The sequence below is a fragment of the Mangifera indica genome, chromosome 11 (assembly GCF_011075055.1).
Source record: "Mangifera indica cultivar Alphonso chromosome 11, CATAS_Mindica_2.1, whole genome shotgun sequence".
NCBI lineage: Eukaryota > Viridiplantae > Streptophyta > Magnoliopsida > Sapindales > Anacardiaceae > Mangifera > Mangifera indica.
This window is the reverse complement of record NC_058147.1, coordinates 8,987,793-9,012,285: the sequence shown is the minus strand read 5'-3', so window position 1 is coordinate 9,012,285 and position 24,493 is coordinate 8,987,793. Positions and strand designations below refer to the sequence as shown.

Below are 24,493 nucleotides of genomic sequence, written 5' to 3'. Positions count from 1 at the left end.
GAGTGTGTGTGAACTAAAATGTTAGTTGTATAACTCTATTATCCACTTTAATGTAAACAAAACGTGTCCAACTAGAGTTTGGAGTAAGGCGGAAGACTTAACCGATGCAAGATGCCAAATGTATGAAATATTGGTTGCACCAATTGAAGCATCATTGTCATAAGATATCCTCAAAGATCTTGAATCTTCATGTATAGTCTATTTGTGCAAAAATGTGAATAGATTTTAAATCCTACTTGCATTTTAATTCCTAGGTGTAGTTATTATACAGTAAATCTTGTCCTTGATTAGAGAAACAACTAGCTATAAGAACAACCAGTAGTTTAACATGCAAGTAGACATCCCTCACTTACAAGTGGTGCCCTACTAATTTGCATTCCTTTTTTATCTTGTGTCGATGTGGAAAAATAATAACTTTATACCATATCAGGACACAATTATTATTCTATCTCTATATAAATAGAAAGTTAATTTTTGAATTTCTAGTGATAAGCCTATAATATTTTTTTTTATCCTCTAAATATAAAAATCACACAGAAGAATAATCATGAAATGGTAAGAATAGACATATTAGATTACATAAAAAGAGACAAGGAAACTCTAAAAAAAGATTTAGCTACATTCTTAAGCATCTCTCCAAAATCAAGTTTTGATAATCTCTTTTATAAACACTATCCACACTTTTTTAGAGTACTTTTCAAAGTCATAAATAATATAACTGTAGATGTAAACCTTTAAACAACATATCGAACTGTATTAAAACATCATTGTATTCGATTTACACACTCTTAATCATTTTCATTATAATGGATAATAAAGTTATCAATAAAATTGTATATCCAATTTAGATACATAAATATGTACATACTTATATATGTTATTACGTGATTGAGTAATTTTAAATTTAGGATAAAGTAATATTTAATCACATAATAATATATATAAATATATACATATTTATATACTTAAAATAACTATATATAAGTTATAAAGCTAATTGTAATCACTTTTATAATAACTTATTTTAATTCAAATGAGACTGTGCAATTGCCCTTTTATGATAGGGTGATAATTATCTCTAAATTTTGAAATAAAAATTAAATTAATTATTTTCCTCTATTTTTTGTTAAGAGAAAAATATTGTTAAATAATTAATAAAATTATATATATTAATTTTAAATATATATTTAATATATATTATTAAATAATTATATAAATTTAAATTAAGACAAATTCTAGTAAATGTCTAAAATTAGAGGGTGTTAAGCGAAATTATCCAAAACTTTAAGGTTTAAGCAAAATTGTCATCGATTTGGAAAATGACCAAACTGCCCTTATATATAAACCCCACATTTCTCACGGATTTACTGTTCAAAATCAGAGAAAATTCGATCTCCCATAGGCATAACGGATTTTTGTCCTTTTCGTTGACTTTTCATATTTTTCGGCAACTGAAAATGACAAATAAGGATAGTATATCATCTCACTTCTTATTTGAATCAATTTATTGTTATGATTATTGAGATTTGAGAGAGATTTTGAAATTTGAATGTTTAGGGTTTCTATTTTGGACAATGCATAAAACGTTTTGATTCTTAGTCATTTTGTTTGAATTTTTTGAGGGGTTTAAGTGATATAAAAAGTGTATATAATGAGAGTGAGTGAAAGTGAGAAGGTTTATATAAATGTGAAGAAAGATAATTTTAGTATTTTAAAAAAATTTAAGTTATTTTTACTTAAATATAAAAAAAATTGACATTTTTACTTAACAATAGAAGAAAATTTACTTAATAAAAAGATAAAATAAAATTTTAATATATTTTTTTTAAATTAAAAATAAAATAATATCTAAATTTATTTTTATACCCGATGTTGCTGTGAAAAAAAAGCAGAAGCCGAAGCAGCTAGAGCAAAGCCGTGTTTGGCCCACAAACTAAATTAATATCATCATCTGTTTGTTTTCAATAATACAACCAAATAAATCCACCAATGTAAAATCTTCTGTGCGATCCTTAACCCATAAGCAAACGACTCGTAGCTCCGCGTTTCATCAGTGTAGCAGGTGTGCGATTACAAAATTCATCTTCCTGTTATCTCGTTACAATCAATCCCGGGTAAGATTCATAAACCTCCAGCGACGCCTTGCTCTTGATCCGATCTTCCTACGCCCCCGACCTCATCATGTCGATGCTTGATTCTTTCTTCAACAAGGGATTTAAAGGAGCTAAATGGTACTTTTCTCACTTCAGTTCCTATTTCAGTTTTGTTCTAATTTGTTAAAAATGGGGTTAGAATTGAAGTTCATTTTTTTTTTGTTTGTTCAATGGATTTGAAGTTCCTGGAATGTAAACAATCTTTTTTCTTTGGTTCCAATTATTGATAATTCAACTAAGCGATATAAGATGTGAAATTTATGAACTGCTGAAATGGGATTGCAATTCTTGAAGATTATTCTGCTATTACAACTGACTATCTTTTTATTTTATTGTATTTTTTTGGGTTTCTTAAATTTTGGCATAAATTGTTAGAAATGAGGTTTGAATTAAGGATTTTTTTAAAGCTATTTACAAGGCCATTAACCGATATAAGATGTGAATTTTATGAACTTATGAAAAGGGATTGTAATTCTTGAAGATAATTCTGTTATTTCCACTTGGTGCCTCTTAGTTTTATTATAGTTTAATCTTTGTGGGATTGAGTTGTTTTTGGTTGTGTGTTGTTTAATTTACAGTAAAACTCTGTTGAAATTGACGATTCCAAGGATAAAGTTGCTAAGGAACAGGAGAGAGATTCAGATTAGGCAGATGCGACGTGACATAGCCAAGCTTCTTGAGACTGGTCAAGAAGCCACTGCTCGCATCCGGGTATATCCACATTTTTTCTGAGTTTACTTATATGATGGGTTTTTTTTTTATAAAAGAAAATTTAAAGATGTTCTTTGTTTAGAAAGGGCTTTTTAGGAGTCTTTTTATAGGGAAATCACCAGGTTGCTATGGGCTCAATGAGATTTTTTTTTTTTCAGGTGGAACATATAATAAGAGAAGAGAACATGATGGCTGCTCAAGAGATTCTTGAGCTGTTTTGTGAACTTATTGCCGTTCGCCTTCCAATCATTGAAACCCAAAGGTAATAACTGCTGTCAAAGTTCTGGTGTTTTTTCTTCTGTTTTATTTCTCGCATGTTTCTATTAATGTTTTTGGTATTCTAGCTACCTATTCTGTTTAATATGCTTTTAGAGATTAGTGACTTGTAATTAGTGAGCAAATTTTGAGTTCATGCAGGGATCCAAAATTAAATTTAGGCAAATTATTGTTGAAAAAAAATCTTTTTTAAATTTTTTTGAAGTTGCACAGTTTAATTTGTTTAGTTGGTGGCGAAATGTGAATTATGTTGTAAAGGCTTGGATGATCAGCAAAAAGGCAAAAAAGGCTTGAACTTATTTGATTTTGGTATTGTTTCTGATATATCAAGCTTCTGCCCAGCTAATTAATATCTTCACAGAAACTCCTTCAGAAATTCTTAGCTTGGACCCATGATTCCATCACCTGTGGATTTTTTTGCTATTTGATTTGCATATTCCATTGCCGACAGTCATGGAATATTTAATCCAGAAATTAATTTGTTATAGAATCTTTGAAGTTACTCATGGTTCATGATTGCCTCGTTTTTGGAAATTGAATATTGAATTATCTAAATTATTCAGGGAATGTCCTCTTGACTTGAAAGAAGCGATCTCCAGCGTGTGTTTTGCTGCACCAAGATGTGCTGATCTACCAGAATTGCTGCAGGTGCAGATGCTCTTTGCTTCCAAGTATGGCAAGGAATTTGTGTCAGCTGCAACTGAGCTCATGCCAGATTGTGGTGTTAATCGCCAGGTGACCCAAAATTTTATCTGATGATGTTATCTTATTTTGAATATGATTGATCATACATATATTTTTTTCCAGTTTCTTAATTGTTTTATGGTGTCTTTCTTGGTTTTTTTTATCTAAAGTTAGTAGAGTTACTATCTATACGTGCACCTTCATCCGAGAAAAAGCTCAAGCTTCTTAAAGAAATTGCTGAAGAGCATGAGTTAGATTGGGATCCAGCTGCCACTGAAACTGAGTTTTTCAAACCAAAAGAAGACTTATTGGTACGAATTACTACAGTGCCTCGGTCTTTATTTTCTCTTCTTGCCTTATTTTTCTTCTCTTTTTGACAGAATGGACCAACTCAGTTTGTCAGTGGGTCTAAGCTGCCCCTTCCCAAAGAGAAACATGATGAAACTTTAAACACTGTCCCTGATCAAGCTCACAATGAACAGCCTGATTCTGATACAAGATTGGAAATGTTAGACTTTCCTGAAGTTCCTAAGGTGGCACTACAACCAAATGTAAATCCTACATCAGCTACACCGATAACTCCACCAATGCCAGTTGCTCCACCGTCTGAAGTTGATCAAGAATCATTGCGACAGTATGTAGCTACTGAAAATTTGTCACAGGCGCTGCACTTGGAACCTGAGGAGGTGACACCAGAAAGATCAGTGGCTGACAGAGACGAAATGCCATATAATTCTGTGAGTACCAAAGAAGACAGACAGTTTGTGCCATTCATTGCTCCCCCATCACTATCTTCTGTGCCATTTTCTGCAAAACAGAGTGATCCACCAGTTGTGGTTTCAAGAACAAAAAGTGAAGCCAATGTGGATTTGCAGGATGTTTTGGCTGCCGCACAGGCAGCTGCTGAAACTGCAGAACGTGCAGCAGCAGCAGCTCGCACAGCAGCTAGTCTTGCCCAGATTAGAATTTCTGAGCTAACTAAGAAAAAGAATGATGAAGACTCTGTGGGTGACTCTGAGAACCCATTCTATATAGATGGCCCTGAGCAATCATCTACTACAGAGAAGCCACAACTTGATCAAAAATTTTCTCTGAATGATCCTGATTGTGCTCTACATTCCGGGGACTCCCATCAAGTTCATCAAGAGCTTAGGGCATCTGAGTTATCTCATCTTCCTTCATTTGACAAACTCAAAGTTGGTTTTGATTCTCCTTCCAATGATCAAGTTTTTGATCAGGAGCCTGTTAGTCACCAGCCACAGAGATTGCCTTCAATGGACGAAGAGTTGTATTCATATCCAAACTTGTTTTCATCACAAAACTCAAATCTTGGTTCTGGCACTCATTCTTTTCCTGATAATTCCAAATCCGACCATCAGGTTTGAGTCAAAACAGAACTTTGTGCATTGTGTTTTTAGGTCCTGCTGGAGATTGGATTTTATGTTATGGCACTTATAAAATATGGTATTCTTCTTTATCATTGTGTAAAGTGTTGGAATATTTTTTTTCTGTGATGTTATGAGTATAATTTACATACCATGGCTTGCTTGCTTTTCAGAAATATAGCATTAGAAGTTCTCTTTCCTGAATTCATTTGAACAGAGAAATATGATATATATAGCTTTCACTAAGCAGGTGAGACCCCAAATCTATTATTACTGTGTTAAATAAGTAAAGAGTTTGATATTGATATGTTATTGGTGAGAATTGAACCCATTCTCTCATGTTTAGGCTTCTCTCTCTTTTGAGACACAAGTTGCGCTTGGGGCGGTGAGCAAATCTTACTTAAATGCAAAATTAGAATGTAGACCAACCATGAAGATGGTGTGTCAATAGTTATCCAAGTATTAGAATCTTCTTTAACTTGTGGAAAGGTCTTTTATTTATCAAAGTTTGCTAGTACTTGATAAATTAAGTCCTGTTTTTTCTTGTATTTTCCAAGTACTTTTGCATGCATATTGGTAGTGTTCTCATACTGAACAAAATCAAGCTACTTTAGATAAAAGAAGCTAAATTCTACTCCAACCAAACAGATGTAAACAACTTGAGCTACTTTTTGTTAATTTTTTTTTTTTCATATTTCAACCAATTAATATAATATAATATTTTTCTAAACACTATTTTTAACAATAAAAGTACTCTTTTTAACTATAAGATGAGCTTAACTGTAATCACAACATTTGATTTGTTGCCTTTTTAGAGATTGTATTGGTATGTTGTGTAAGTTTGGTTATCCAATAGGGAGGTCATTTTTAGCCCCAACTGGTAATCTTATTTGACAGTATTCCTCTTGTTGAAAAAGTTCGATGTGTTACCGAGTTCAATTTGGAAGACAACTTCAAAAAAGAATTTATATAAAATTCTAAATACACTCATACATTATTTCATAATTTTAAACTCTTATTTTTGCATGAGTCCTAAATTTAAATTATTGTAATCTTTGAATTGTTTATTTGATGAAATAATATTTCATTCTTACAAATTTAACACTTGTTAAAACTGATATTTTGATTTTAAAAAAGGGTATATAGAAAAAAATTTAAAGCAATATCAAATCATGGTGACATGTTATAATGAATATATAAATTAGTATTTATTGTTAGTATACATAGTTTTATACAGTAAAACCCAAATGTATATTTCAAAGGCAATATTATCATTTTATGTTTAGGTTATTTTTGTATGTGGCATGAAGAAAAAATTTGATTAAGTATTAAAGTTGAAAATTTAAGCTGATAAATGACTATGCATGAAGAGTGTACGTACATTCATCTAATGTTACATCAAATCAGTGGATAGCCTGCCACCTATAGAATTTTTAAGTGGTGCACATCAGTGCATCAGTTGCAGTTTTTAAAAAAAATATATTTTAGATATGTTATCATTGAGATATTACACATCCCATGACACACGATTCATCCTTACCCTAGTCAACTGAAGGAGAGAATTTTCAGATTTAGAGGGCAAGTTTCGATGATCGAGACAATTTTTGGTGAGTTGAAAAGAAGTAAAGAATCAACATCAATCTCTGCCATTTGGAGAACAAGTGGAGGAATGCTATATGTATATGGTATTTTGTACATAGTTTTAAGGGTTGAAACAATAAATATTATAAGGATAATATGAAATTGAAATTATGAGCATATGATAGAGTTTGATGATAATATAACTTGTTTTATTGATGATAGTTGTGGCCATGAAAAGATTTGTAATGTATGTAGTACGGAACATGAGAATAGAGTTAATAATGAGTTTGCTATTGAATTATAGGCTATGTTTGAGTAATATAATATCGAATGTTTAACATGCATGAGAATATGCATATATAGCTTGTGATGTTGAGTTGATTTCAAATGAGAATTTTATTTATATAGTTATAGTTTCTTATCTGTTTTTAGGGACACATTTGTATTTTTTGATGGTAAAATGACGATGGATAAGGTATTATATTATGGATAAAAATATGATTTGAAAAAAAAAAACCTTAGAGGAGCATTACAAACGCATATGCATGACTATTTTAAGGATATACACTATCGTGACATGCACACTATATGGTTATGCATAAGATTATGCACACCCATACGTCCAATAGTCTGGGAATTTTGAAGATTGATGAACGATTGTATGGAAGACACATACGATTGTCCATGACATGTAGGATAGTTTATGATAGATAATCGTGTAGAAGGGGCATACGGTTGTTCATGAGAAAGAAAAGATGATTATACCCCTAAGGTTTACAAATGATCCTGAAGGAGAAAAAACAAGTCATTCATAACATATGCATATACACTGTGCATAGGACATGCATGCCCTTACATAGGGTCATGACTTGAAATGCTAGTGTATGAGGAAGTTGTAGACAAGACAAATATGTACGACCATGCATGTGCATTAAGTTTTGGTTAATGATGCTTATGAGCAAGGAACTCGTGCATAAAAGAAGGGATACATGACCATGACCTTATGATGTACGATCATACATTAAAAAAAAATGAATAAAGTTTAAGGTTTATACCCCAGTGTTTGTGGCAATATCTCAAAGGACTATAAGGGCATATAAGGTATGTAGAAGCGAACTACACCTAAAAAGTGCATTAATGTATTACGGCATGAGAGAAAGCCAAGATATGGGTCAAAGCTAATTAAGAGCCAAGTTAAGGGTCTATTTTGGAACTTGATTCAAATTAACCTACTTGTAATAATCCCTTGCTATTCAACACAACCTTCTCATTAAAGACTAAGTCACTGCTAACTATCACCTTTTGTGTCTTTGGATCTCATAGTCTACATCCTATCATTCCATTTATATACCTTACGAAGGTGCATTTCCTAGACTTGAAAACTAATTTAGACATTTCATCAATCGAAACATGTGCATAATTTGGACACTTGAATACTCGAATTATAAAATAATTTACTTATGTAATACCTATAGGTACGTCCAAGGGTAAACTCATCTTTTGGCTTTGTATGTGCATTTATGTTTGAGCAATTAATATGTATGAAAATTCGTGAAACACAACCATATAGAGAGGCCACACACCCATTTGTGTGGTGAGTAGGGCTGGACTCGAGCCGAGCCAGCTCGAGCTCGAGCTCGAGCTCGGCTAGGCTCGGTTCGAGCCCGAAACGAGCCGGGCTCTACTCGGCTCGATCGAGCTCGAGCTGGCTCGGGTTAGCTCGGTATATTTTTTTTTTAAATTTTTTATACAAAACAACGTCGTTTTGATCCATATATATATACAAAACGGTGTCGTTTTGATATGAAAAACGAGTCGAGCCGTAACCGAGCTTAGCCGAACTCGAGCCGAGCCAAATTCGGATCGAGTCGAGCTCGAGCCGAACTCGAGCCGGCCATTAAAAAACTGAGCGGAGCCCGAGCTGGCTGCGAGCCGAGCTCGACTCGACTCGAATCCAGCCCTAGTGGTGAGGAAAGGCAAAATCATCTTTTCTGATTGTTGTTTAATATTTGGTTAAGTCTGAGAGATATGCATGCCCATGCATTGTCAACATATTTGAATATTGGATAAGAATGTGTTTCCCAGGAATTTTAGAATATGGTTTTGATTGTGCAATGACATATATGCTCGTGTATTGCTATTTGGAGTGAAAATAAAAAAGAGCACATTTGCATTTGGCTAAGGCTTTTTATCCTATTTTCACAAAAAAAAATTCAAAGCAAAAGAAAGTATTTGAGTGCTTTCTTTGCCAAGATACACTAAAATAACACCAAATTGAAACACAAGCATAACCAAGGTATAAAGGATAAATCCACCAACCTTGGAACCCCACCACCACTCTCTAAACACAAGAGAATGAATAAAAAAAATTGAGAGGAAAGGAAGTTGTGTTTGACCAGACACAAAAATAAAATTTAGAGAGGTTGGTGGAGGCTTGGGGGGTTGGCATTAATGTCAACCTATTGTTTGTCTGGTTTTTATCTAGACCTAAATTTTCATATTTTTCAACCATCAATACAACATTGTAACAACGTTAAACAGTAAAACAATATGAAATCATAACATTAAACAATCTAACAACATGAAATCACAATAAAATTATATTCCACATGAAATCATAAATATAAATTTACCTACATTATTTAATTTTTAATTGTTCATCAATAAAACACATAACATATGGGCTAGAATCAAGATCGATCTGAATATGGATGATTTTATTATGAAATCTTTACAACAAATGTTAATTTTCTAAAGAAATTTGATAATTTTTGTCTCTCCCTCCCTTGTGTCCAAGTTGAATTGTTTATAATGGTTTTTGCTCATCGGTTTTATTGTTCAATCATAGGTGTTTTCTCTGTTGAAAAATCTCTTTTCATGCTACAGAGATTCCTTCCGTTGCTAGAAGGTTGATGAAAAAGAGAAAGATAATTATTGTGATATTCTCTCTTTTCACATGAGTTATATTAACGAAGATATTTTGGAAAAATAGATTACTGTTGTGGTATTTTTGTTTAGGGTTTGAAATGAGTGGTATATATATATACATGGTTAAAAAAAGGTACAAAAATTCAACATCCTTTGAATTTATTATTGTTGTGTTTGGATTGATGTGTTGCTGGATTGGAAACTAAGTAGAGATAAGAGATAACAGTAGAGTAAAATAGACTTTCATTGATGGAAGTGGAAAATTGGTTATAACAAGCTGAGATACAAGTTTTATCTTTGGAGTAAGCTTCCACAAAAGGAGGTGCTACCAAAATTTGCCCAAGTACATAACAAACATGGTGTCAAAGCAAAAGACAAGAATGAAGGCCAAGGTCGGTGGAATAGAGAAGGAACTGGAGAGCATGAAATCTAGGTTAGATGGTTTCGATAGAAGGTTGGAAGAGATGAACAATAATAGGTAGAATGTCAACGGGCGTTTGGAAGGAGTAGAAGTAGGGATGGAAACCATGAAAAAATACTTATAAGAAGCAAGAAAACTTATAATGTCGAGAAATGTTAGACCTTCTGATAAAAGCAAAGCTCTGATGGAGTCTCAACCTTCTCTAACTCATTCATCAATAATGAGGGACGACACATCCCCATCATCGATCATCACTAAAGAGCCCAAATAAGTTTAGGTAGTGAGAGGACAAAGAGATGAAATTGTCAACAACTTAAGAGGCATCTAATGCAAATTGGCATATTTATAGTTAGAATTATCCGTGATCATATGGGAAGATTTGGTGGGATGAAGTTGTCTACAATTTGGGAGGTCTTTGGTACTTCTTTGTCAATTGAATTACTGAACATAAAAAGTTGATAACCATCATGATTTGTATGGATGATAAGGCATTAAGATGGTTTCAGTAAAGTGAAATGTGTCAGTCATTTGTCGATTGGAACAAACTGAGGAAGGATATGTTACTTTAGTTTCGATCGGTGTAGAAATGTTTCTTATACAAAAAATTAATAACTCTATAATAAATTGGATTAGTGGAGGAATTTTGTAACAACTTTGAGTCAATTTTGACTCCATCGAGGAACATTTTGAATGAGGTTTTGATGTCTGCATTCATGAATGGATTGAAGAAGGAAGTGAGAGTGAAACTAAAAAAGGTTATGATTTGGGCATAAGAGATTAAGGAGAAAAATTGGGTCATAGATGCCCAACTCCGAATCTATTATAACCACCCAAACCTAAAAGCCCAGAATCCCATTCCAACTTGCCCAGCTCACATCATCGCTTTATATGGCCCAAACATGCAACCTACTCAGCCAACCTACCAACTAATCCATCTTTCACCAACCCAACCCAAAAAGGCCCAATTAACCCTCAAGTCAACCCCAAAATAACCAAACCATACATAACAAAATTCATTACGCTTAGTCACCCTTTCAATGACCCATGGGGCAAGTAGCTCTAGGACTACAATGATGCAACTACAACAAGACGAAAACTATCACCACCTCTTCTATGAAAAATTTTGCTTCAAATTAGAGAAAGAGTTATGTTTTAGTTGTGATAAAAAATATTTTTCCAACCATGAATATTGATTTCGACAATTTAAGGTTATAATATCGTTAGAAGATGACAAAGATAAGGAGGAGGAAATCAATGATGACAAAGAGGCCATCGTGGAAGAGAGGAAGATGGAATTATCTCTCAACTCTAGCTTTGTAGTTAGGTTAGATACACCCCTAATCAGGAAGTTTACTGAAACAATGAAAGGAAAAGATATGATAATCTTGTTAGATAGTAAGATGACTCATAATTTCATTTCCAAAAAATTAATGAAAGAATTGAAACTTTCAACCATTCTTGCACGTTTTGTTATCACTTTAGGGATAAGAGAATAAAAGAGAAGGTTAGGTACAACTAGGTAGGAAAAAAATGATCCAAAATGGTTTTTCTTTCGAATTAGGTAGTATGGATGTTATTTTGAGAATAGATTAGTTGTGTAAATTGGGAGAGGTTAAGGTCGTTTAGAAGTTGCAGACAATGAAATTTCAATGGAATATAAAAAAGACAATAATGAAGGGGGAAACATCCTTGTCGAGTTTTCATTAAAGACTATCATTTATGCCATTAAAAAGGGAGAAGGATTTTGGCTAGAATTCTATGATATAGTGCAAACAAAAGAGATGGTCCAAAAGGTAGAGGAAAGACTAAGAGAATTATTAAAGGAATATGATACCTTGTTCCATGAACCAATTGAGTTGTTTTCCAAATGAATTTAGGATCATGCCATCATATTGGTCTTTTCAACTCAACCTCCTAACTTGCATCCATATTGTTACCCTCATTTCAAAAAAAAAAAAAAAATTAGGAAGATTGTGAAAGAAATGATAGTTGTAGGAGTTATCCACCCTAGTGTAAGTTTGTTTGCCAACTCGATGCGTTTATTAAAGAAAAAGGATGAGGGATGAAGGTTTTTTTTTTTATTATCATGCCTTAAATTGAATTATAATATCGAACAATTTTTTATACCAACTATAGATGAACTACTGGATGAGTTGTCAAGGGTTGCACTATTTAGTAAATTCAATCTAAAGTCCAGTTACCATTAGATTTAGGTCAGAAAGGAAGGTGTGGAGAAAATAGTTTTTATAACTTACGACAACTATTACAAATTTTTGGTGATACCATTTGGGTTGTCCAATGCACCAACAACATTCTAATGTTTAACAAATGAAAATTTTTAGTCATATCTAAGGCCGTTTTTTCTAGTTTTCTTCAATGACCTCTTAGTATATAATAAGCTGTTTGAGAAGCATTTAAAACATCTCAGGGTGGTACTGGAGTAACTAAAGGATCATCGATTGTAGTGAATATAAAGAAATATACATTCGGACAACAACATATGAAGAACTTGTGGCATATTGTGTCGACAGAGGGATTGAAAGTTGATTCGATAAAGATACCAACAATGAAAGAGTGGCCTATACCAAAGGACTTGAAGGAGTTAAGAGGCTTTTGGGGGTTAATAGACTATTATTGAAGATTCATAAGAGGCCATGAAAGAATCCTCAAATCACTTACTTGACTTTTCTAGAAAAATGTTTTATGTGGAACAAAGATGCAACGCAAGCTTTTGAAATATTAAAGGAAACCATGACCACTATTTCTAAGGTAGGATTCAAATCAAGCTCGAGCTTAAGCTCGATTTGAACGAATCCAAAATGAGCTAACCTCATTCGAGCTCGAGCCAGCAACTTCAACATTTTCGAGCTTAAGCTTTGGAGTGGTTAGCTTGTCAAGCTCGCTAGCTAAAGATTTTAATACAAAACGATATCATTTTGATCAATATATATTAAAATGACATCGTTTTAATAACAAGCTAGCTAAAAACTCAAACTCGAATCGAATTCAAGCTTGAAACAAACCGAGTTAGAGCTTATTTGAAGCGAGCTCATGCTCGAGCTCAATTACATGCAAATCGAGCTGAGCTCGAGCTCGGCTCAGCTCGAATCTAACCCTAACTATTTTAGTGCTTACAATGTTAGACTTCTCTAAAGAATTTATAGTCAAGATAGATGTCTTAGGATTGGGTCTAGGCATTGTATTAATGCAAGAAAGGAAACAATTGCCTACTTCAATAAGAAACTTTCTGTTTGAAATCAAGGTAAATTAGTGCATAAAAAAGAGTTGATGGCAATTGTGATGACTTTTTAGAAGTGGAAGCATTACCTCTTAGGTAAACACTTTAAAGTCAAAACATACTAGCAAAGCTTATGGTTCTTAACAAATCAGAAAATTATCGAGAATGAATAGCAAAAATGGATTGTAAAAGTGATGAGATATGACTTTGAAATACAATATAAGTCTAGGTGTGAGAATAAAGTAGTTACTGCTCTATCATGCCATCTGAAATTTGAAGAAGAAATGAAAGTAGTGTTAGCTATGCAAGTAGTTAGGCTGGAGAATATTGATCAAGAGGTTGTTGAAGAAGTTAGACTCCAAAATTTAGTATAAGACTTGTTGTATAATCTAGAGTCATATACGGGATATAAACTAAAACAAGGTAGTTTCTAGCTAAGTTTCATACGTCTCCTTATAAAGGACATTTGAGCTTCTTTCGAACTTATAAACGAATTAATGTGATCTTATTTTGAGAAGGCATGAAGGCTGACATAAGAAGGTATGTTGCTAAGTGTGAAACTTGCCAAAGAATGAAATATGGAGTCATTTCTCTACTATGTTATTACAACTCTTTCCAATGCCAACTAGTGTGTGGGAAGATGTCTCAATGGATTTCATATTTGAATTACCAAAAACTGCTAACATGGATACCATTTTAGTGGTGGTTGACAGATTAACAAAGTACAACCACTTCTTAGCCTTATAAGATTCATTCACATTAAAAAAGGTAGCTAAAAAATTCATCCATGAGATTATTAGGTAGCAAGACTTTCCTTACACTATTATTTTGGATAAAGACGAATTATTCTTAAGTCAATTCTAGAGAAAAATACTTAGGATAGTAGACACTACTTTAAAATTTAGCTCAGCTTATCATCCTTAATCCGACAGTCAAATGGAAGTGGTAAACTGAAGCTTGTAAACTTATATTGTTTTTGTTTTAGGCAATTGTGATAGTAGTCAAAATATTTATTGTGGACTAAATATTGATTCAATATGACCTACCACAACTCTATAAAGATGACCCCATTCAAGGCTTTTTATGGGAAGAACCACAAGTGTTGCTATAATAGGTGGATGAAGTATCAAAAGTAAAAAAAAAAGTTAATGTGATGATAAAAGAAAGAAATATCATTCTTGATGAGTTGAAAAACAACCTTCGCAAGGTGCAAGAAAAAATGAAAAAGTTCGCAAATCGTAAGAGAAACGAAGTACAATATGATGTGGGTGATCGAGTATTCCTTAAGATACAAACTATATGGTTTTCGGTCTCTAACTGCCAAACCCAATGAAAAGCTCAGACCTTGCTTTTACAAGCCTTACGAAATATTGGAAAAGATAGGAACAACACTTTACCGTTTGTTACCCCATCAACAACAAACATACATTTAGTCTTTCATGGTGTGTTTGAAATTTTTGTTAAGTGGCAGAATTTGTCTAAATGTGAAAATTCATAGAAACCTTTACTATTTTTAGACAAACTTTTCCTCATTTTCATCTTGAGGACAAGGTGTCTCTCGATGAAAGGGGTACTATTAGGCCTCAAATCTATGTCTCATGCAAGAAGAAGACCCAAAATAGTGGCACACCTAGTAGCATGAAAATTAATACACTTGGCAACTTGAAGTTGAAACAAATGACATATTCTTAATGGTTTAGACCACCAACAGCAAAGTAAAAATATGGCACTACTGGGGGAAATTTGGTTTTTAGAGACATAAAAAATATGGTGACATGTATAAGGGAAAGAGGCAAGAATTCAGAGGAAAAAAAGTGGAGCGAGAGACTAGGCCTCTTGAATAGCTTAGGAAAGTGATTGTAGTTTGTTTTTAATTTATGGATTTGAGTATGGCTTTTAAAGGAATACTAGTTATAATGAATTTATGTTTGAATGCTTTGAATTCCCAATAATGAAGAAGATGAATTTTCATTTCCATTTGTGAGTTCTTTACTGTTTCATTGAATTTAGTATTGTTGTGTGTGGATTGATGTGTTGTTTGATTGGAGACTGAGTAAGTAGAGACAATTTATTGTTGGAAAATTAATCACAAGCTAAGATACAAATTTCATCTCGGGAGTAAGCTTTCACAAGGGGAGGTGTTTCCAAAATTTGCCTAGGTACCTAAAAAACTCTTACTAGTATGCTTTTCAACCTTGGTTTTCCATTTTTTGACCCTAGAGAACACCTATGATTTTTTTCTCATAAAGTATATTGAAAAGTTATCAATTAACGTAACAAAGTAACTAACTCCACCTTTTGCTGGGATTTGTGTTAGACCTCATACATATGACTGTCTTATATATTTTAACACCTCTTTGCTCTTATACGAGGAAACCTTGAATTGAACCCTATTTTGTTTCCCATAAACCAAAAATTCACATAAACCTAATTGACACTAGTTAATACATTTTGACTTCCTTTTGCAAAGTTCATGCAAACCATGCTCATTGATATGGTTTATACACATATGTCACAATCTAATGTTATCTTTGCTAGATTCTGAGGAAGGGTATGTAGATCCACTACTCAAAATTGAATTGCCTAATAGTTTATTTTCATATTCCATGGAAACATATCAAGTTTTTGACACATAAGATAACATATTTAACATATTTCTAAATTCATTAGAATGTTTAAGCCATGAGGGACTTGATCTTGTAGTTATATATGTTGGACATGTTCCCATGTATTTTAATAATTTTACAAACACTCTTGAAAAATGATTTCTCATGAGTAAGATAAGTTTTTTAGAAGGTTGTTATAAAAGGCTGCCTATGAGAATCTTCATATACATGCAACAATAGGGCACACTCCTAGTAGAAGTGTTATGACAATCTACTTATGTTTTGTGTGTATGAATTGTGAGAATTTATGTTACTCACGTGACTAGAGTGTCAAAAATCTATCTCAATTTAGTTCGATTGATATAGAACCAGTTTTTTTAAAAAATGTTCTTATATAATGTTTTCGCCAAATTTTCAACTATGTTTAATATTATGCAATAAATATCATGTCATCATAGTTATGGTCATCAAATATACCCTAAATGACGAGTTCATGAAATAAGAGATATAAGATGATAAGAAAAGGTAAGAAAGCAAAAATGTATATAAGTGCCTAGAAATCTCCTGCTACCGGAGAATTTAATACTCACCTTTTTTCTTTTATGCTTTACAAGTGTTAGATGATTGACGAGTAGTAGGTGACAATCAATCAAGGACATGCATGAGGATTAGTTCACATAACTTGGTTGTTTTAAGTTTCACCACACACATTACATTTTGTTATTATGCACCCTCACTTGAAGTTGAGGATAAATTTGAAATCTATCATGAAGGTGACCTTCCTGCTTGTAGGGAAATCCAGAATCTTGACCCTCCAAGGAGATTGTGAGTCAACTGTTAGAGAAAAGTATAGCTTCTCTCTTGACATCTCTGCCTTCTGTTCAGCTGACTTTGCTCTTGCTGCTATTAAATCACTTATGGTGTCACCTTTAATTATGTTCCCAGTTCTAGGAACTCTACATGCTATAACTAATTGTGATTAAATGAGTACAAAAAGATTTATATGCTGAATGAACAGATTGTCACACTTTTTAATCAACATAATCCTGGTATCGACATATCCAGTTTCTTCAATGGCGAAAAACACCATCTGATCAATTAATAGAAAAATCAGTGCTTCAGGCCACGCAAATTAAGGGGCCCTGAGCAAAATATTTGGCATCTCAGATGAAAAGCATAATTGAAATGTGAATTAATAGTGCATGCAAGAATCAATTTAAGATGCCACAGCTGCATGGATAGATGTATACTCAGAAACATTAAGACTGTCAAACTGCAGCAGGTGATATAAATTGCACCTCAACAAACCTGACTCATATTCACAACTGCAATCAATGCAATGCAGAATGGGGCTTACATAAATCAGGATACTGTCATTAAATTTTAAAAAAAATTATGATAAAAAAGAAAAAAAATTAAGTAGTAAATTTTTTCCTCTCTTTACTTGTACCTGTGCCAAGGTCACCTTGGACCTGATAACTCAACCGCGTGCAGATTTTCTGTTGAGTCAACTATCCAATCAGAATTAGGATGTGGGGCAAGTTCCACCTCCTGGCGGAGAACTTCCACCTTCTGCCACTCATCCCACCTCTCCGCCAACCCATCACCTTCAAGCATTCTTACCACCTCTGACATCTTAGGCCGCTCCATAGGGGAGCCTTGTGTGCAAAGCAGTGCAACCTGGATTAGTTGCTCCACCTCAGATTCTACATACTTGTTCTCGAGATCAGGGTCAACTAACATTTCCAACTTTTTCTCCTTCAAAAGCCCTTTCACCTGACATAATTTTGAGTTAAATCAGGGTAGAGTTGTGTGATTCTGAGAAAATTTCCATTAATTGAAAAAGGAAGCAAACAACTCCAATCTGATAAGATTTGAAACATCCAAAAAAATATCATACGTGAAAGTGCAAAATGTGCATACCCAATCAAGCAACATGACATCATCATCATTTGCAAGACGAGCAAGATCGAAGGCTCTTTGTCCAGTGATTAACTCTAAAAGCATAATCCCATATCCAAAGACATCAGTTTTCTCTGATGATTTCCCAGTGGATAGGTACTCTGGAGCTATATGACCAATAGTGCCTCGGACAGCAGTAGTTACATGTGTATCCTTGTAGTCCATAAGTTTAGCCAATCCAAAGTCCCCAACAACAGCCTCAAACTCCTCATCCAACAATATATTTGCTGCTTTCACATCACGGTGAATGATTTTTGGATCACAATGATCATGCAAATATGAAAGACCCCTAGCAGATCCCAGTGCAATCCGCTTCCGTGTTGGCCAATCAAGAGGAGGTTGTGATGGAGGACGTTCTAAAAGATTCCATTAGAAAAATCAGAGTGCATATTGATGATAAACATAAGATTTGATGTTAGAAGTTGAAAATAATTTTCATGAGAATCAGCAAACAGACCATGAAAGCAGAGAAAAGTGACTCATAAATGCAAACCATCCTCAAAAGCTTTACCTCTTAAACATGATGCAACACTTCCATTTGCCATAAAAGGATAAACAAGAAGCCGCTCAGTAGGTGTCATACAAAATCCACGTAAACGAAGAAGATTACGATGCACAGCCATACTGATCATTTCCACTTCTGTTTGAAACTGCAGCTCCCCACCAGGTGTACGCTCTTCTTTCAATCTTTTTACAGCGACAAGTGAGCCATCTGCCAGGCGTCCTTTGTAGACCTTGCCAAATCCACCCCTACCCAGAATGTTTTTATTGCTAAAACTATCAGTTGCAACTTGTAATTCTCGTAGTGAAAACCTTTTAAGCTGCCCCAGATGAACTTCAGGATCCTCTTCAGCTGCAAAGATGAATATAAAATTGGATGATTCTATTCATAAGACAAATATGCTTCCACTCAAGTAAAAAGAATAACATATACCAGGAACATCAAAGAAAAATTCTTGAGGTTTTCTCCTACGCCACCAAGCAAACGCAATAGCAGGTGCTGCAAACAGTAAGGCAGCACCAGCAGCAACACCTCCAGCAATTGCTCCAGTAACGCTATTCCCACCTGAAATTTCATGCATTGGAAAAAATGAGAACACTGAAATACTCATTTACAAATTTCACACTAACGTTAACAATATTGCGTCAAAATGTTCAAAAGAGTTAATCAAAATCAGATTTAATGTAGATTAGCAGAAGAGATTAATTGTCAATCACATTACATTATACCATAAATTCAAAAAAATGATCAACCTGTAGATAATGGAGGTGATAGCTTCCAACTGGTTACCCAACAAATCCTTGGCCACAAAAATATGGAAGAAGAAAATGGAAGTGAAATAGGCATACATAAATATAAAAATGGTAATACAGTATAAACATTCAAATGATTTGAAAATTTTTGAAAGCTCGGACCCATCACACCTTGTTCACTAAGTCCTATCAAGTATAATGGCAACCACTATGCACAAATCTAAAGACCAAACTAAGATAAATGATAAAGTTACCTGGCAAAGAAATTGGTGGCGGTGGAACAAATGGAGGAGGAGGAGAAAACGGAGGAGATCCTGGGCAAGGACGCCCAGTAACTGGGCCACATAGATTTATGTTGTTAGCAAAACTGCAAAAGGAACAAATTAATTAAGGTCTACAAAATCAGCCAAAATCAAGATAAGTAAAGTTCAAATTATAAGCAAATAACCTGATGGGAGTAAATAATGAGAAAGAGCCATTGTCTGGAACCACCCCAGAAAGCCGATTATTTGACAGATCCCTGTACCCCATAATGCAATTTGATAACATGGCATTTTCAAAAATCATGATGCCTCTGGGATAGGGATTTCTAATGAATTAAACAGAAACATAACACTCACAATACTTGAAGTGCTGAGATATTAGTCAATGACATCGGAATAGGACCAGTCAAGCTGTTGTTGTTAAGTCGGCTATCCTTACACAACAACATCCAACAAAGGAAATTTATTAAGAACTAATCAATCAAGATATACAACTAGTAAAACTTTTATATGGATACCGGCATATTATGCTTAAACATAAATGTGATTTCGGTACATATTGCTTTTGCAGTACAAGTTCAAAAAAGCTAACAAATCTTTAAACAATTGTGCTCTATGAAAAGGTGAAACGCAATAAACTGAATTTTTTAGAACACCTTATCAATACCCTAATTTTGAATAGTAAATGCTCAATGAGGAACCTTTTACACTTCTTTTATTTAATTAATAAAAATTGCAATAACTTGTTTCTATTTCTTTTAATGTATTCTGGAGATTATATATATATCATACAACATACAATGAAGACATATACAGAGATTCATTCTTAACAAGATAAATATGAAATACACATAAGAAATCAATGTGGAGCAGCACACTTACAGAAATCGCAACTTTGACAACTTTCCCAATGTCTCTGGGATGGGACCCGTGAAACGGTTCAAGTAAAGATCCAAGCTCACCAAGCTAGTCAAATTTCCAAGATCATTGGGAATAGGTCCACTTATGTTATTACTGTAGAGCTCCCTGTAATAAAAATTAAAAAAATCAAAACAAAAACCGATCATTTCTGTATAAAAAGGCCCAAAACACAATACGGCAGGCCTGGTATAAACATATACGACTAGACTTATTATTATTTGCATCAAATTTCCATGAAAAAGCAAAAAGATCCTCACAATGGCTGTTTGGGAGACCAATGATTTGATTCAAAACAATTTTCCTAACTTGCTTGGTCTGTTCAAGGGAAACAACTGACAATCTAAATGTATTCATAGAGATGGTATTGAAGTTTACCAAAAACTTTTGAATCAGATTTGGTCCTACATAAGAAATCACAAACTCTATTTTTCAATTTTCCAAACAACACACTAAATCAAACATCTGAAGAGGAACAATAAGGGATGAGTAGGTTCATACGAGAAGAAAATTATCTAGCTCAGCATGACCCATCATCTGAACCAGCATGTACAAATATGAAGTCCCATCCTGGTTCTCTGCATAGGGACTTCAGATTATGCTAGCTAACATCTAGGAACTTCCATAGATTGCATGAAAATTACACGTCTATTTGAAGACACCCCATTCACCATGAATTGTGACACATTCCAGAGATAGAAGAATCTGACCACATTCCACAGCAAATAAAACCATTGCTATGAATTTCTGCTAAACAAATCAAGCTCAAGCACCAAAAACTGAATATATGAGTACCATCTTAGGGTGGTTAAGCCCAGGCATGTGAACTTGTTAAATTATTTTACACTGCCCTGGTTTGTGCATGGGGTTTTTTTATGGAAACTTTAAGTGAGACTATAATTTTGATAGAAGCAAAATCACGCATGTTTTTTTGGGAGTATTATTGTCTTGACTTGTAATACAACAATGTTAAAGTTTCTCTCTGAATCAATTCATGTATGAGGAGAAAATTTTCATAATTTATCAGAAAAAGAGAAGTTTTCTATTATCATTGAACCCCTCTTTTTCCTTTCCATCATAATGAAAGAGAGTAATGTCTCCCACAATCCCACTAAACTGAATGCTAAAATATTTTTCCTCTTTATCCAGATGTAATTCTTCTGATATTATACAGATACATCTCAACAGATCTGCTTCATTCTAAACTAGAATTAGACTGATACCCATTCTTATCCTTTTCGTAAACAATTTTCCAAAAACTAAAATAACCAATAAGCACATATCCTATTTCAACGAAAACTCGATGGGTCAATTATCCTCAAGGGAGAAAGCAGAATTCCATACTTTCTTTCCTAGATACATATAGAATTCTGACTCCAAGCAACTCATCAATGAAGTTTATTTGACCTTGCTCAACTACAGTATATACTTTTTTTCCTAACAAAAAGAACGAGAGATTTCCTAAGCAGCAGTCTATGCACATTTGTAATAGGAAGGAAAAAGTATAACTCAGATAAAACAAGGTATCTCAAAAAAAAACAGCAATAATTTCCAGATCATGAGGCAAAACATACAAGTACTGCAAATTCTTGAGCAATCCCAGCTGTGGAACTAGTTGACCTGACAAAGCTGCATTTCCCAAATCACTGAAAGGTGACACAATAACTTACATTATACAAGAAATGGTTCACAAAAAAGCATAATAGAATAAATTTAAGAAACTACACCACAATCACGTATTTGGAAGAAGTTTAGGAGAACTTACACTCTTATAACACTATTATCATTGTTGCAGGTGACATGAAACCAGGTGCAGGGATTGACAAGAGTAGGATCCCAACTCTGGAGAACATTATTAGGATCATTTAAGTTTGTCCTTAAGTTATGCAATGCATCACCTGTTTCAAGATACAAGGCATTAAAATAAAGGCACTGACTACAATCTACAATACTCTTGGAAAGGCATGTTGTAAAAGAGCCAAATCTACATGCATTAAGAAAGAGATGTCATGTCTAATTTCCGTGATATGTCTAAATTCATTTAACAAACAGAATTTGAAAGCTTGAGGCAATATACTAGATACATAAAAGTATTTGAAAGGGCCAAATCTTCTCAAGTTTCCAGAAACTGATGGCAGCAGAGTAGAGGATGATGACCGCTCATGCATTGAGCTGAATGACAGAGGAACAATTTTTACAACTAGTGAGGGTTTAGGACTCCCTAAGGCATATAAGAATTAAACTGGTAAGGCCAGTTGAAAAAACAAACTGCAAACTCTTGACAGAATAATCAACGTCAAGTTATCACCTACTCATCAATCAATGTACAGCAAATCCACACACTTAACAGGTCTTAATCCAAAAGCATTTTCTTAAGATGCATTCTCAGGAAACCATGAAGCCATAGAGGAGGGAAAAAGAAATGAATAAACCATTTTTAAGATATAAATGAAGCACACGTACAAGAATTCTTACCTTTTCCCCTAAAACTTAAACATTCATCTCGTAACATTAAAAAGTACTCACATCACTTCAGAACTACAAAGAAATCAAGAAGAAAGCAAAACAAAACAATGCCATCCACTAATTTTTGCAAAACGAGTAAACAATCAGCAGAACAACCAAGTTCTCACTAACCATATAGACAAAAAAAAAAAATAGCAAACTGCCCATTTCAAGAAATCAAGATATAATGCAGAAACAAAGATCAGATTCTCCAAAAACACCAATAAAATAAAATAAGTAAGCTCAACAGGAGCATACACAAAGCCAAAAATAAACAAAAGAAATAAAAAAACAACAAACAGACCTTCCATGTTAGCAGAAACTAGCCATGATGGATGGAGCCCCCAGATGAACCAAACCAAACACACAGCCCACACCTTCACCTCCATTTGAGCTTTCAATCACTCAATATCCTCAGATCCAAACCATAAACAAAACCCAAACAACACAACATATCACTAACTAACCCACAGAACCCTAGCTCCCAAATCCCACCAAACTCCCCACCACCATTACCACTCTAAGTCATCTCTCATCAAATCTTGATCTCATTCAAGCAATGCCCACAAATCAAAATCCAAATTTCTTTTTTCGAGAACAGTCGGAGTTTACAACTCTTCCCTTTCGGCAACGACAAAAATAAACACGAAAAGGAAAAAAAAAGAACTTTCCCTTTTTTCTTTAATATTTTTTGACTTTTCTAATAAGTAGAGTGAAGGGAGTGTGACTGTGATAGAAAGAGAAAACAGAGTGTTACTAGAGTTGAGTTGAGTTGAGTTATCCATCTATCTGTGATCTATCCATCTAATCTTTTTAACCTTTTTTTTTTTTTTTTTAGAGTTTTTTGTCTAAGCGTGCACAAAGAAAGTGGTGAGGGGCTGACCGAATGGGGCTGCCCGCTGCCCGAACGCAGTCAAAATGTTTGGGCGCTTCATCGTGGAAAGTGACGTGACGTTTTCGGTCAAAAATTTTTAGTTTTATAATTTTGAGAAGTAGGGTCCATTTGTGCCACGTAGGATTTCGGTCCAAATCATGATATCTCTGTTATGTTTTATTGTAATAAAAGTTTTTACAAAAATCTCTAAATTTTTTTAATATTATATTTCTAATATTGAAATAAATGATATAAGAGAAATATGATTATAAAAATTTAATTTATTATCAAGAGAAGAATTTTCTGTTTTTTCTAAATTCTGCAATGAAGAAATTTTAAAAGATTTTTCAACCCAACAATAATAATATAAATAAATAATTTTTTAAATAAAAAGAGGATTAGTTTATTTGAAAATAGTAATAATGATTTATTATTTTATAGTTAATATGAATAATAATAAAATGTTGTTGCCCAATTGAAACTAATCAGAATTAGAAACGGATTAAGGATTAAGCTCAGGGAAATTAAACTAAATACCCTAAATTCATATGTTTAAAACAAAAATATCTAATATTATTTATGCAAAATCAAAATACCTACTTGGGGCACTATTCAACTGACTTGTTTTTTAGGAAATTAAATTAATTACCCAAAAATAATACATTCGAATTAATAATAATAAAATCTATACCCCTATTAATACAAAATCTTTCAACAAATTTATCTAAAAGACT

General features: G+C 33.6%; 2 protein-coding genes across 2 annotated transcripts; one reads left to right on the top strand and one right to left on the bottom strand.

The window, feature by feature from the left end:
- Positions 1-1,924: 1,924 nt before the first annotated feature.
- LOC123229943 (IST1 homolog) lies at positions 1,925-5,363 on the top strand. Its single transcript, XM_044655999.1, has 6 exons — positions 1,925-2,231; positions 2,732-2,864; positions 3,023-3,126; positions 3,704-3,875; positions 3,995-4,135; positions 4,205-5,363. Exons 1-6 carry the CDS (start codon positions 2,182-2,184, stop codon positions 5,207-5,209), a joined length of 1,605 nt encoding a protein of 534 aa, XP_044511934.1. The 5' UTR covers positions 1,925-2,181; the 3' UTR covers positions 5,210-5,363.
- An 11,879-nt stretch (positions 5,364-17,242) lies between these two features.
- On the bottom strand, positions 17,243-23,666 carry LOC123230095 (somatic embryogenesis receptor kinase 2-like). Its single transcript, XM_044656215.1, has 11 exons — positions 23,190-23,666; positions 22,146-22,278; positions 21,955-22,026; positions 20,345-20,488; positions 19,820-19,891; positions 19,648-19,719; positions 19,454-19,566; positions 18,880-19,011; positions 18,457-18,798; positions 17,907-18,301; positions 17,243-17,759 (listed from the first exon to the last, which is right to left on the bottom strand). The coding sequence occupies exons 1-11, from the start codon at positions 23,272-23,274 to the stop codon at positions 17,445-17,447; spliced, it is 1,875 nt and encodes a 624-aa protein (XP_044512150.1). The 5' UTR covers positions 23,275-23,666; the 3' UTR covers positions 17,243-17,444.
- Between the last annotated feature and the right edge of the window lie 827 nt (positions 23,667-24,493).

What these genes read in the sequence shown, in the direction of transcription:
- LOC123229943 (XM_044655999.1), top strand. Translation starts at nt 2,182, where the DNA reads ATGTCGATGCTTGATTCTTTCTTCAACAAGGGATTTAAAGGAGCTAAA. An exon ending in CCAATCATTGAAACCCAAAG is followed by an intron (nt 3,127 to 3,703) that starts GTAATAACTGCT and finishes TAAATTATTCAG; the next exon opens with GGAATGTCCTCTTGACTTGA. An exon ending in AACCAAAAGAAGACTTATTG is followed by an intron (nt 4,136 to 4,204) that starts GTACGAATTACT and finishes TCTTTTTGACAG; the next exon opens with AATGGACCAACTCAGTTTGT.
- LOC123230095 (XM_044656215.1), bottom strand. Translation starts at nt 23,274, where the DNA reads ATGGAGGTGAAGGTGTGGGCTGTGTGTTTGGTTTGGTTCATCTGGGGG. An exon ending in AGTTTCTGCTAACATGGAAG is followed by an intron (nt 22,279 to 23,189) that starts GTCTGTTTGTTG and finishes ATCTTGAAACAG; the next exon opens with GTGATGCATTGCATAACTTA. An exon ending in TTGTCAAAGTTGCGATTTCT is followed by an intron (nt 19,892 to 20,344) that starts GTAAGTGTGCTG and finishes GTGTAAGGATAG; the next exon opens with CCGACTTAACAACAACAGCT.